The sequence below is a fragment of the Salmo salar genome, chromosome ssa25, assembly GCF_905237065.1.
Source record: "Salmo salar chromosome ssa25, Ssal_v3.1, whole genome shotgun sequence".
NCBI lineage: Eukaryota > Metazoa > Chordata > Actinopteri > Salmoniformes > Salmonidae > Salmo > Salmo salar.
The window spans coordinates 27,704,865-27,719,368 of record NC_059466.1 but is presented as its reverse complement, the minus strand read 5'-3'; the positions used below and the strand labels follow the sequence as shown (position 1 = coordinate 27,719,368).

Below are 14,504 nucleotides of genomic sequence, written 5' to 3'. Positions count from 1 at the left end.
ACATCTTTTAGCATTTTCCTCACAGTAACACTTTCAGTCTTTATTAGTCCTATTACACCTATTACACCTATTACACAATTATTTATATCGGTGGGTCCCCAGCGGGGTGGTTGAGCTAACGTGGGCTAATGTGATTAGCATGAGGTTGTAAGTAACAAGAAAATTTCCCAGGACATAAACATATCTGATATGGGCAGAAAGCTTAAATTCTTGTTAATCTAACAGCACTGTCCAATTTACAGTAGCTATTACAGTGAAAGAATGCCATGATATTGTTTGAGGAGAGTGCATAGTTATGAACTTGAAAATGTATTAATAAACCAATTAGGCACATTTCACCAGTCTTGATACAACATTTTGAACAGAAATGTAATGGTTCATTGAATTAGTCTAAATCTTTGCACATACACTGCTGCCATCTAGTGGCCAGAATATATATTGCACTTAGACTCCTAAGTGACATAATGGCCTTTCTCTTGCATTTAAAAGATGATGGAACAAAAAAAATGCATGTTTTTTCTTTGCATTATCTTTTACCAGATCTAATGTGTTATATTCTCATACATTCATTTCACATTTCCACAAACTTCAAAGTGTTTCCCTTCAAATGGTATCAAGAATATGCATATCCTTCCTTCAGGTCCTGAGCTACAGGCAGTTAGATTTGGGTATGTCATTTTAGGTGAACATTTTAAAAAAGGGTCCTTAAGAGGTTATTAATTTATGCCCTGAAAAATCTATTCAGTTCCTCCACATTTAAATAAATGTCGGCCAACTTGAAAACAGGCTGTTGTGACTGATTTTACATTAAATCTATGATGACTCTATGAAACTTTTCCAACGTGTCACGTTCTGACCTGTAAAGGTGTTATTTGTTAGTGTTTAGTTTGGTCAGGACGTGGCAGGGGGTATTTGTTTTATGTGATTCAGGGTGGTTGTGTGTATGTGTCCATGTAGAGAGGGGTATTTGATTTATTAGTCCAGGGTTTTGGTTATTGTTCCATGTTAGTTTATTTCTATGTTCTGTCTAGTCTTTTATAATTCTATGTTTAGTTAATTGGTGTTGGGGCCTTCAGTTGGAGGCAGCTGTCTATCGTTGCCTCTGATTGAAGGTCCTATAATTAGGGGTGTGTTTGTATTGTGGATTGTGGGTAGTTGTATTCTGTTTTGTGTTCTTCACCTGACAGAACTGTTAGTGTCGTTTTTGTAATTGTATACGTGTTTCATTTTGTTTCACCTTCAGTATTAAAAAAAAGATGAGTATACACTTCCATGTTGCGTCTTGGTCCTCCCCACACGACAATCGTTACACAATGGGGCTCCTTGTTCTGTGGGAAGTTTGGTGTAGTTATCATCTGTGGTACGATGCGATAATAAAGCACATCCCAGAGCTGCCCAACCTGTCTCATCAATATACCCCAAAATGCATACAGTGGGGGGAAAAAGTATTTGATCCCTTGCTGATTTTGTACGTTTGCCCACTTATAAAGAAATGATCAGTCTATCATTTTAATGGTAGGTTTATTTGAACAGTGAGAGACAGAATAACAACAAAAAAATCCAGAAAAACGCATGTCAAAAATGTTATAAAATGATTTGCATACAAAACTATATTGCATATCCTCAATCCTGTTGGTCCAAATAACCAATGCCATTTAGCTACCTCCTATAAGTGGTTATCATACCAAAACATAACCCACAGACATGGACCTTAATGAAAATTGTCATTAGACTTTGCCACAACAAAGTAGGAAAATGTGTGAAATGTGGCCCTCTGGGCCATGTACATCATTGTGTAATCCATATTTGGCTCGTGTTTTTTATGCAATTTTTATTGTTAACTCAGTGTTTGTTTTTACTGTGAGCAATAAAACCAAATTCTGTTGTCATTGATATCAGAAAAGTGTCAAACTGACTGACTGACTGCACTACACAGACTCCCTTTGATGACAAACAAATGCCATTCTAGAGCTCAATGCCACGAATACAGTTGATCTTTTTAATTTCTATACATCAACAATTTTGCCTCTGAAGTAACAAGATATGAGTCCATGTGAAAATAAATCCCTTCCATAATTTATTCATTATTTTATAAAACAATGTTCCTCCAGCCTTCATCTTGAATAGTGATGTCCTACTAATTCTAATGACACTCTAAAACAAACAGAATCCACTAGATGGTGGTGTTTTGACTAAAGTACCTACTTTTCCAAAACCCCATCTGATTCTTAGATTAATGTATTAATAGTCACTACCCTTTCCAAGACACAAAGCCTGGATGAAAATATTGTTTTTACAAAGGAATTAATAAACTGTTGAGGAAGCTGCAGTGGAGGAAGAAAAAAAAGCCCATTTATTCTGTAACAGAGTAATAAATCAAATCAGGCTTTATTTATATTGCACATTTCAGACATGAATGTAACACAATGCACTACACAGGAAAAAAACTATTTACTACACAAGAAACATAAGAGGATAAAAAACAAAAGAATAACAATTTAAAACTAAAGATTAAAAAAGCACCCTAAGGTAAATGCACCCCTGTCCAGTGTGTATTTACAGCTGATTAGAACGCTTATGGGCACTTTTACACGCGTTCATTACACCTGTTCAGTGTTCATTTACATGTGATTAAAACGTGTTTTATGGTCTTTTTAACACGCGTTCATTACACCTGTTCAGCCTATTGGGTAAGGAATGGACTTTTTGGAGTTGTTTCTGGATAATTGCCGAAAACAACTTATTTGGTAGCTAATGTCACATTTTGTGATTTCAAATAAATATTTACGTATTGAAAAAAAGCACATAAAGGCTTCATAATTCCTAAAGGTATTTTCTTACTTTAATTAGCTATCTATAATTTTTCCTTGTCTGAAGTATCAAGTTCTAAGTCCATGTGAAAAAAAATGTCCACCAGATATTGTTTTGAGAAAAGTACCTACTTTTCCAAAACCCCATTTGTTTGATAAATAAATTAAAGCAATACTAGTCACTATACTTTCCAAACCACAAAGGCTGAATTAAAATGTTTTCTAAAAAGGAATTTATAAACTGTTAAGGAGGCAGCGGAGGAAGGACCAGGGTGCCACATTTGAGAGAAATAAGCTTTTTTGTGCGTATGGAAAATGTCTGACATCTTTTATTTCAGCTCATGAAACATGAGACCAACACTTTACATGCAAACTGAGACGTCACAGCTCAAATTGGTAATCAATGTTTTGAGAATAGCTGGCTAGCCGTCTGTCCAGTACATAACATGCAAATATCTAATGTCATCTTAAGGCTACCTCTGCACCGTTTCTTTTGTCATTGATAGGCTGTACATTTACCTACTTATTCCCTGACATTGTCCAAGTTCTGATTTCTCATTAATTCTCCCTTCCTCCTCCAATGTATTCCATATTGTCCACTTCCTCACTAGACAGTAGCAACAAACTATTAAAAAACGGTGCTGATTTCATCAACATTTAAAAAAAGGTAGTAGACATTTCCACGATCATAGTCTAGCTCAAAAGGAATGAGACTGTTTCAGTATGTAAAAAGTAACAGTACAAAACACATTATTTTAGCAAACATAAAATAATAAGTGAGTTTTGACTGAACAGATATTTAATAAACATTTCAAAACAATACATTATACTATAGACCTGCTAAATTACTCACATCCAGGTAAAATACATTAGAAACAGAATAAACTAAAACAATTCTGTATTATTTCTGATGTAACAATTATTCATGAAGCAAACATTTTATGACTTGTTGAAGGCTGTCTGTTTTCCTCCCCCTCCTTCATCCATGTTGCTCGTTCAACATAGCATTTGGAGATTCCTGTGAACATCAACAGTCATAAACATGTCATTCTGAACAGCAACATCTTCCTAATAAGAATTTAGACTAGTTGACAATTCAACAGAATTCAGTCTTGTTCATGTTGATGATCGATACAACATGAGAAAGATAGCAAGCCATGGTATATCAGACCGTATACCACGGGTATGAGTCAATATTACTTATTTACTGTGGTAATAGCAACAGCAATTATTTTGAATAGCAATAAGGCACCTTGGGGGTTTGTGGTATATGGCCAATATACCACGGCTAAGGGCTGTATCCATGCACTGCGTGTTGCATTGTGCTAAGAACAGCCCTTAGCCGTGGCATATTGTTGATATACAACAAACCCCTGAGGTGCCTTATTGCTTAAATATAACACATACAGATTATGAGCATGTGAGGTTTCAAATAATAATGTTACTACTACTAGCTTGCCCTCTCCCTGCTTTTCCTGAACATGTTTATCTGATATAGCTGGTTGTTGTTCTAGCTTGCTCTTCCAAAGCAGGCTTTTCTCCTCCTCGCTCGTCTTCATATGCTTGACTACATGATCATCATGTTGTGGCTGTAACATGGACATTGCATTAGAACAACAACTAGATACACTCTTCGAAAAAAGGGTTCTTCAGCTGTCCCCATAGTATAACCCTTTTTGGTTCGAGGTAGAACCCTTTTGGGTTGGTTCTACTTGGAACCAACAAGGGTTCTTCAAAAAGTTATCCTATGGGGACAGCGGAATATCTTTTTAAGTTCTAGACAGCACCTTTTTTTCTAATAGTGTAACTTTATCAGATAGACATTTTCAGGAAAAGCAGCTAATTTAGCAAGCCAATAAAATGTCTATCATATATAAGTAGCTAGTCATTCTTGTTCAATAGGCTTTCCTCCGATCTCATCACTGGTCTGCAGATGCTTGAGTACTTGACATTTCCTGGACATTGCATAAGAACAACAATAACTAACAACTTTATCAGACAGACATTTTCAGGAAAAGCAGCTCATTTAGCAAGCCAATAAAATACATATTGCATTGGTTCAACCTTGAAATATAGCTACTCAAGATAGAGATCTTACCTTTTTATCTTTGTAGCAGTTTGCTCTCACCTCGTCTAGGCACTGCAACAGCCAGATCTTATTCCCCATTCTCTATTGTCTATATTCTGCAGGGAGCTAGCCTGTTCTAAAACATTAGCTAAATTGGCCAACTTTAGCACACAAATCTCAGCTTGCTAACTAGCAAAGCCAACCAATTACACAACAAATAATAACAAAGTAAACAATTATTTTCTAAACTAATATTAGTCTCAACCAAATGACAAGTACAAAGAACTGTTGCTCTGTTCCACAACGTAACAACCATTAGTTACAGGTTAGACAGAAGACTATTGCTAGCTAACTAGCCATGCTATTTCAATGAACATTTTGTAGTTGTAATGCTATGTGGAAAAATTAGTTTTAATTTCTTCCTCCATTTTTCTCACCAACGCCTTGCTGTAGCGTTTACGTTCTGTAAATGTAATTGACTAATTGTAACAATTTGATCCACATTTACAAACATCTCCCTCCCTGAGTAAGCGATTCATCGCAACAGGCCAGAAGTCGAAAAAAGTCAAACCCATGGAAATTGAGGTGGGAGGGGCTTACAATGTGGTACTTTCATAAGCATGAAACGTACCAGTTACTACACAGGCATTCAGAACGTGTGCAGTGGCACAATTTCATGCGTCTGAAAGTACAATATTCAAAACGTTCCAATCACCCGTAAATACACACTGAACAGGTGTAATGAACGTGTGTAAAAATGCCCATAACAAGCTTTCAAATCAAGACGATTTGAAACTCTTGGCCTTCTCCATACTGGACAGGTGGAAAATCACGTGTACATAAAAGTGACATTTGACACTTGAAAAAAGCAAGTGAAAAATGATAATTACAAGTGTTAAGACAATTTGAACCTTTTGGCCTTTCATATGTGTGCTCTGTATTCGCACGTGCAAGCCAAGCGCCACCACTATCAGTAGCACTGTCAAAGCTGTACAAAAAAGTAAGCAAAACACCGGCCACGAACGATGTGTTTACAATACCGCGTTGGTAATAAGGCCTTATTTGTTCGACCGCAACTTCTGGGGTACCTAGCTAGCAACAATTCAACCAGCCTGAAAACAATGACCAGTAGAAACTGCAGTCATTTTCATTATTCTTAGCAATGATTTAGGAATCCTTGTGGTAACCAGATGATCCCAATAATTTACGTAGCCTAGTTAACGATGCCCCCTCTGGTATGTTCTATTTTGCGAAGTGTCTGGGACTCGTTGTTTCCCTGTTTACTACTCAAATATATTTTACTTATTAATTCAAAGAAGAAATGAACTGCAATACACTGGTCTCAAATATATTAGCACAACTAGGCTACACAGAACCATCGCGGACCCACGGTAAAATGAGAGGCTTTTTAGCCTATTAAAACGAGTCCCAGTCCAACACTGGGGCGCGGCTTACGGAGCGCTCTATGAAGTAAGTGTCGTATTCCACCAGGTCGAGTTATCTTATTACACCGGACCCAAACCCGGATAAGAAGTGTGCCAACAAGTCAATCTGTCAAGGCAACGTTCATTTGCAAGATTGCAGAGTATATGCATTTAACGGCTTTTTGTTTTTGTGTAGATATCTGATCCAAATGATGAAGTAGCTAGCTAGCGACATAACGTTAACATAGTTGAGATCTAACTTGCCCTGATCATTACTCTCTGTCCCATTAGTTACATTACATTGCACATAAATCATTGGAAGAAGATTATTTTCTGTATGGGAGTGTTTTTGTTAAGAGCTCATCGCTCGGTCTGAACATTAACACGCATCGTTTTATATTTACTAAATGAAGTATTAAATAAAAAGTAACACTACAATTGCATAACAATAACGAGACTATATACAGGGTGTACCGAGTCAAGGTGCGGGGCGAAGGTACAGGTTAGTCAATGTAAATTGTACATGTAGGTAGGGGTAAAGTGAGTGTGCATAGATTTTAAATAGCGAGTAGCAGCAGTCTTTTATAGCTTGGGGGTAGAAGCTGTTAAGGAGCCTTTTGGACCTAAACTTGGCGCTCCGGTACCGCTTGACGTGCGGTAGCAGAGCGAACAGTCACGCTTAGATGGAGTTTTGGCTGCCAGAACCAGTCTACCTCTGAAAATAACATACGGTACCTAAATGAGTAGCGCTCGTCTCGTTAAGAGTCCACCTTGGGCTACTAAGTTAGCTAACTAGCCTGGTCTCTGTACACTGATATAGCTAGCTAGCCTTGTAGCTTGTGAAGAAATCATTGATGCAAGATCCTTGCCAAATTATGATCGTATGATCTTGCATCTCTGGAAAGAAACACTGATCTGAATTGCATGTAAGTGTTACAGCTGTGTTCATAGCTAGCTTCATTTGCCTTACCTGGTAACCTGGCCAATTATGTCACCATTCAATCATGTCTCTAGTAGACGTCACGTTCTGAAAAATCACTTTGTAATTATTTCGATCTTTCTTTCCACAGACAGACGTCAGAACATTCTAGGGTTGCTTCTCCTACTTAGGATGAGGTGTGTGACCCTAACAATTTAAGAGATCCAGCACTGAAACTTGTTGCACTGTGTGTTTACCGAGGAGACCTGTGGCAATGGAATCTCTACCACCAGAAAAATCAAAACTAGCCTGTCAAGTTCAGAATCCAGGGCAGATGCTTTGGAGCAGAATTTTGCTGGGATCCCTGCTTGTCTTCAGTTGCCTGGTAGCTTCTGTGTCATCTGAGGATTACTATAAGTTACTGAAGGTGTCCAGAGAAGCCACAACCAGAGAGATACGACAAGCCTTCAAAAAGCTGGCCCTGACCATGCATCCAGATAAAAACCCAGTGAGTAGCCTTCCCTATATCACACTGTAACGACCCTGGGTTTATAAGCGCGGATATCGACTCTGCCGTCGAGCTTTTGCGGCACAGTCGATAGCGTGCTGGACTTCGGGCTAGAAGGTCGAGGGTGCGAGACCTGCTCCCTGCTTGTTTCATTACATTGGTGTCAGAAGTGATCGGACCTTGCATCCACGATAGTGCGTGTGCTTGGCCGGTGAGCGCCTTCCTATAAGACGTTGAGTCGCAAGCTAGCGTAGGGATCTGCTCTTTGAAAGGAGGGAGTAGTGTAATGACCCTGGGCTTATAAATTCGGATATCGGCTCTGCCGCTCGATTATGCTTTTGCGGCACAGTCGATAGCGCGCTGGACTTCGGGCTAGAAGGTCGAGGGTTTAAGACCTGCTCCCTGCCTGTTTCATTACAATATATTAAATGATCAAAGTTTATTGGTCACGTACACAGATTTGCAGATGTGCATTCAAAAAGTATTCAGACCTTCACCTTTTCCATGTTTTGTACCGTTACAGCCTTATTCTACAATTAATACATTTTTCCCCCTCATCAATCTACACACAATCAAAGCAAATTGTATTTGTCACATACGTCGAATACAACAGGTGTAGACCATACAGTGAAATCCTTACTTACGAGCCCTTAACCAACAATGCAGTTTTAAGAAAAATAAGTTTTAAGTAAAACATTTATTAAAGAGCAGCAGTAAAATAACAGTAAGTAGGCTATATACAGGGGGTACCGTTAGAGTCAATGTGCGGGTGCACAGGTTAGTCGAGGTAATATGTACATGAAGGTAGAGTTATTAAAGTGATTATGCATAGATAATAACCAGAGTAGCAGCAACGTAAAGTTGGGGAGGGGGACGATGACGACAATGCAAATAGTCTGGGTAGCCATTTCATTAGCTGTTCAGGAGTCTTATGGCTTGGGGGCAGAAGCTGTTAAGAAGCCTTTTGGACCTAGACTTGGCGCTCTGCTACCGCTGCTACCGCTTGCTGTGCGGGGCCTTTCTCTGACACCGCCTGGTATAGAGCTCCTGGATGGCAGGAAGCTTGGCCCCAGTGATGTACTGGGCCGTACCCACTACCCTCTGTAGTGCCTTGCAGTCGGAGGCCGAGCAGTTGCCATACCAGGCAGTGACGCAACCAGTCAGGATGCTCTCGATGGTGCAGCTGTAGAACATTTTGAGCATCTGAGGACCCTTGCAAAATCTTTTCAGTCTCCTGAGGGGGAATAGGCTTTGTCGTTCCCTCTTCATGACTGTCTTGGTGTGTTTGGATCATGGTAGTTTGATGTGGACACCAATGAACTTGACTCAACCTGTTCCACTATAGTCCCGTCGATGAGAATGGGTGTGTGCTCGGTCCTCCTTTTCCTGTAGTCCACAATACTTACATAAGTATTCAATACCCCATAATGACAAAGGGAAAACATGTTTTTAGATTTTAGATTTTTAGAGAAGAATGGGACAAACTCCCCAAATACAGGGTTACCAAGCTTGTAGCATCATACCCATGAAGACTCAAGGCTGTAATCGCTGCAAAAGGTGCTTCAACAGTATTGAGTAAAGGGTGTGAATACTTATGTAAATGTGATATTTCTATATATAAATTAATTAGCAAACTTCTAAAAAAACAAACATTTTTTGCTTTGTCATTATGGAGTATTGTGTGTAGATTGAGGAGGGGGGGGAAAAAATCAATTTTAGAATAAGCCTGTAACCTAACTGTGGAAAAAGTCAAGGGGTCTGAATACTTCCTGAAGGCACTGTCTATCATAGAATACTGGTGATTTCCTAGCCTGGTCCCATATGTTTGCTGTCTTTCCAACTCCTATGATCATTGCCACGCCAAAACAGCACAAACGCATCTGGGACCAGGCTAGTGATTTTTCCACGAAGTCCAGAACGTGATTTATGTTCTCATTTTCCAGCATGATGAAACTGCCCACGACAAGTTCCTGAAAGTAACCCGGGCATATGAAGTTCTGAAGGATGACGATCTGAGAAAGAAGTATGACAAGTATGGCGAGAAGGGTCTGCAGGACGAGCAGCAGGGAGGAGGACGATATGAGAGCTGGAACTACTATAGAAATGAATTTGGTAAATGGTGTTTAAAGTAGTCTAAGAATGTAAACAATGACAAGATCTATGAAGAAAAGGCTACAGCTAACAACATGCAAATTGGTCAGTCATTTCCATCGGGACGTTGGTGTGACTTATCATCTTACGGTCTTTTTTTTTCTGCAGGTATCTACGATGACGACCTAGAGATTGTCACTTTAGATAGGGGAGACTTCGGTAAGTGATGTCACACTATTCCAAACCTTCAGAGCCAACTTTCCTTATTGTGGTATGTTTTGTTGCTGTGGTATTGACTGGATAGTTACTATCATAGATGCAGCAGTGAACTCTGGGGAACTCTGGTTTGTCAACTTCTACTTCCCTCGTTGTCATCACTGTCACGAGCTGGCTCCCATGGTAATACTTTCCTCACTCTAAAGGTGCAATCTGCAATATTTACTACTATTCACTGGTTTTCCTATACTTATTTAGCGTCCATTGAACAGTAGTAGATATTGCAGATTGTAAGTTTTTTTGTAAATTCTCTTTATTCATCCTTTGATAATTGTTATCCATGTTTAATATTTCAACATGATGTTATGTTACTTATTGTGTTTTGTGTGTGTCCGCAGTGGAGGGAGTTTGCTAAGGAGATGGATGGAGTGATCAGGATAGGAGCAGTGAACTGCGGAGACAACAACAGACTGTGTCGCAGCAAAGGCATCAACAGCTACCCCAGCCTCTACATTTACAAGGCTGGAATGGTAGGAGGAACATCATTGCTTCCTTTAGGATGGCTCTTTCCTGTATCACTTAGCCTGGTTAAACCAGACTGACTGCTGCGCTCACCATTGTTTGGGCGCATCATTCTATGTGGTTTAACCTCTAAACGTGGGGTCGTTCAACTAAGCTAACATATGGACTTGTTATAAGATGGTCATACCATGGATCATTTAGCTATTTCATTTTGAATTTATAAAAATGAACAAATGTGATATTGAATTCGGCCTTTACTGCTATAGCCAATAGAAACACATTGAATAACGCCTTCATAAATGGAAAACAGTCAAAAATAAGTCCTAAGGAATAAGGTATTTAAGTGTGTCTTATATCTAGGAGATATAAGAAAGCTCAGAAAATGTGTGTTTTTTGGGCACATTTAACTAATTTCTTTGTCACAAAACGAACTCCATACTTCCATAAACATTTTTACACTGGTGCTGGGTTACCTTCAGACGAGTCCAGTGACACTTGTGGGGCTCATAGAGAAAAACGGAGAGAAGAATCCCATCTTTCCATAGTGGTCATACGGTTCTTACGCTACAGACGTTTTCGTTAGACTGATTTTCAGGGCGTCTCATGGTCTGACAAACACTGCTGTAGCTTGGCCAGAAGCGGAAGGCTGACATAGGCAGATGCGGTGGATTGAGACAGACCATGCAAAAAAAAACATATCTGTAGCTTAAACTGACAGATTTTGATGGTTTTTGTTACGTTACTTAGATTGACACGCAGGTGTGTCCGTAGACTCTTAAAGTGGTTTAACCAGGCTACATATCACCGATCATGGTGTTAGGAACAACACTCTAAAACTGACCACTTTCTGTCTTCTAATAGAATCCAGAGAAATACTTTGGAGATAGGTCCAAGGAGAGTTTGAATAAGTTTGGCATGCAGTTTGTGAAGAGCAGAGTTACAGAGCTGTGGCAAGGCAATGTCTTCACTGAGATTGAGGCAGCGTTTTCATCGGGAGTTGGATGGCTGATCACCTTCTGTTCTGACTCAGGAGGTAAACCACAGGCTGTTAAAGGGAAACTTTGGGATTTTGGCAATGAAGCGCTTTATCTACTTCCCCAGAGTCAGATTAACTCGATACCATTTTTATATCTCTACGTGCCGTTTGAAGAAAGTTGCTAACTCGTGTTAGTGCAATGACTGGAAGTCTATGGGAACAGCTAGCATAGCTGTTCCTGTAGACTTCGTCATTGCACTAAAGCTAGTTATCATTGGCTCGCAAAACTGCCTCTAACTTTCTTCAAACTGGATGCAGAGACAAATTGTATCCATGAGTTAATTTGACTCTGAAGTAGATAAACGGCCTCTTTGCCTGCATCCCTTTAAGGGTTATGTTCAGATGCTTTGTCATGTTTACAAATAAACAGTCGGAATTGGTGAAACCAATATCTCACAAATGAACTTGGTATGACTGCTTTTCTATATAGTTAAAATACTGTCTGTTTTGATATCTGTTCATAGACTGTCTAGAGTCACAGACGAGGCAAAAATTAGCAGGAATGTTGGTAAGTCCTCATTGAACCCATGCTGTATGTTTACCTTCCCATGAACATACTTTATTATTTTGACTTATGTCTCTTCTCTCGTGTCCTGATCAGGAGGGTTTAGTGAATGTGGGCTGGATGGACTGCTCTACACAGCCTGAGTTGTGTGACAGCTTTGAGGTGACCACCAGCACAACAGCCTTCTTCCCCCCCGGCAGGTCATTGAAGAGCAAGGGCAGCATGCTGGTAAGAGAGGCCCATGCTTTTGTTTTTACTGTGCGCAAACAAAACTAGGTACGCTATGAAATGTATTTGTAAGTGAGCTGGAGAATCCTAGGATGGGTTTATGAAGAATCCTCACCATCGCTAAGATAATTTATGAAAATGTTCTATCGAGATGCTATGATTGAATCGTAACTGTTGTGAAAGCACAGTTTTACAATAAACATTGGTTTCATCACAACAGTTTCTGCAGAGTTTGGACACCAGAGAGATCTATGGAGAGGTGATGCAGTGTCTGCCTGACCTGGTGGCTCTTACTAAGGACACCTTTAAGGTGCAGTAATAATACATCTAATGTACAGTAAAAATTGTCATGGGGGGGGTGGTTGTTAGGTCTTAGTGCTGTGCCTGTGTAGTCCAATCTGTGAGAGGCAGACTCGGCCACAGTTGTCACATTTGTAGGCTGGCTCGGATGTTTGAGTTGTGCCCTGTTCTTTTTTTCCTTTTTTGTAATAATAAGCCTACATACTAATTAGTTGCAGATATTTGATATGAAATAATCTATTCTCTGACATGATTTCAGTTGGTAACATGCCTGTAGTGGTGAAGCTGAAATATTTAGGAAGAATAGTTATTCTATTGTTCCATTCTACTGTGTTCTATTCTACATGTGTCTCCAGAGTAAACTGGCCCATCGGTGGCTGGTCAGTTTTTCCTTTGGACAGAAGACCACAGCGTCTCATGAGTATAAGAAGCTCAAGGCTCTTCTGAAGGGGGCCCACATACATGTAAGGTGTAGCTTGGAATCTACACTGAATATCGCTCTATCGTTTCACTATTGATTCACGTCACTGTTTGTCTGGATACTTTGTTTAAAACGGATGGTACTTTGTGCTTTTTCTCAGGTGGGAAAGGTGGACTGCCTTACTGAGTCAGAACTGTGTGGCTCCCTCTACATTCAAAAGCCCTGCATCGCGGTCTTTAAAGGCCTTGGGATTCATGACTTTGAGATACACCATGGTAAGTCCATGTTTTATTCAAATACGTGAAGTTTGTATTTTTCTAATTCACTTGGCATACCTTTTCACCCATTGTACAGTATACACCTATGTACATTTATTTATTGTGGTTTTTATCAAGTGCTTGCTGAGTAATATTTCCAATGTATTCATTATAAATGGCAAATAAACTTGCAACACTGTTTCTGCTCTTCCAGGGAAGGATGTGCTATATAACATTGTAGCGTTTGCTAAGGAGAGTGTCAGCGCCCATGTCACCACTCTCAGACCAGAGAACTTCCCCAGTGATGGAAAGGAGCCCTGGATAGTTGACTTCTTTGCTCCTGTAAGTATCAGCCTAATGTTAGTGACTAATACTGTACTTGCTTATCAATGTTCACAGTTGACTACATGTTTGAAAAGATAGGTGTGGCTATACTAAAATAATAATCGGTTGGTGACTAACATTAATCCCTGAAAGTAAACAGACATTGTGTAAATTGGACTAGAGCCAGTTGATTTGGCAGATCCATTGGATTTGGTCCATTAATAAATACTAACACTGTTTCCTTGTAGTGGTGTCCGCCCTGTCGGGCTCTCCTCCCTGAGCTGAGGAAAGCCTCGATCCAGCTGTTTGGTCAGATGAAGTTTGGAACACTGGACTGTACCGTGCACGAGGGCCTTTGCAGCGTGGTGAGTGTCTGGAGAACATACCAAACGTGAACCCAAAACCAAGAGATGTGGTATTCTTCTGTATATTTCATGATATAGGCCTAGATGTATCAAATCAAATGTATTGGTCACATACACATGGTTAGCAGATGTTAATGCGAGTGTAGCAAAATGCTTGTGCTTCTAGTTCCGACAGTGCAGTAATAAATAACAACTACCCAGGGGCGAAAATCTGATATCAACTTTGGAGGGGACAATTACATGAAATGTTCTCAAGAGCAATTCCTGAGGGGGACACCAAAAGTAATGCTGTAACACATAGCCTACGTTGTAATATGGTAAATGTATCTTGAGGAACCAAAGAAACAAGGTGTTTGCCGTACTCCTAACTACCGGTAGGTACCCAAAACTACACAACTAATCACAACAGCAATACCATTGCCTTTAACAAATCTTAGTTCAGTCACCAGTTTAAGTTGAGAGTGGGGGTATCCATGGCATTTTCTAATTATGTTCCTATTTTACAAGTCA

General features: G+C 39.7%; 1 protein-coding gene and 1 long non-coding RNA gene across 6 annotated transcripts in view; one reads left to right on the top strand and one right to left on the bottom strand.

Annotated features, from left to right (window-relative positions):
* Nucleotides 1-3,119: 3,119 nt before the first annotated feature.
* On the bottom strand, nt 3,120-6,844 carry LOC106586474 (uncharacterized). 2 transcript variants are annotated; one of them, XR_006761967.1, is made up of 2 exons: nt 4,909-6,844; nt 3,120-4,399 (listed from the first exon to the last, which is right to left on the bottom strand). It is a non-coding gene; the product is annotated as an uncharacterized lncRNA (long non-coding RNA). The 2 variants fall into 2 exon arrangements; XR_001324202.2 differs by having other exon boundaries at nt 3,120-3,828.
* LOC106586473 (dnaJ homolog subfamily C member 10) overlaps nt 6,812-14,504 on the top strand; it is a 33,762-nt gene continuing 26,069 nt past the window's right edge. Inside the window, exons 1-14 of one of the 4 annotated variants that reach the window (XR_006761966.1) lie at nt 6,812-7,228; nt 7,373-7,729; nt 9,673-9,841; nt 9,989-10,039; nt 10,137-10,219; nt 10,435-10,566; nt 11,420-11,591; nt 12,059-12,102; nt 12,196-12,327; nt 12,548-12,637; nt 12,984-13,091; nt 13,209-13,323; nt 13,520-13,647; nt 13,878-13,994. Coding sequence is in view for 1 of the 4 variants with exons in the window: in XM_045707546.1 (XP_045563502.1) it covers nt 7,496-7,729; nt 9,673-9,841; nt 9,989-10,039; nt 10,137-10,219; nt 10,435-10,566; nt 11,420-11,591; nt 12,059-12,102; nt 12,196-12,327; nt 12,548-12,637; nt 12,984-13,091; nt 13,209-13,323; nt 13,520-13,647; nt 13,878-13,994 (1,575 nt within the window). In the remaining 3 variants the exon portion in view is untranslated. Of the gene's footprint in view, nt 7,229-7,348; nt 7,730-9,672; nt 9,842-9,988; nt 10,040-10,136; nt 10,220-10,434; nt 10,567-11,419; nt 11,592-12,058; nt 12,103-12,195; nt 12,328-12,547; nt 12,638-12,983; nt 13,092-13,208; nt 13,324-13,519; nt 13,648-13,877; nt 13,995-14,504 lie in introns of those variants that run through there. The other 3 variants (XR_006761964.1, XM_045707546.1, XR_006761965.1) reach the window with 3 other exon arrangements.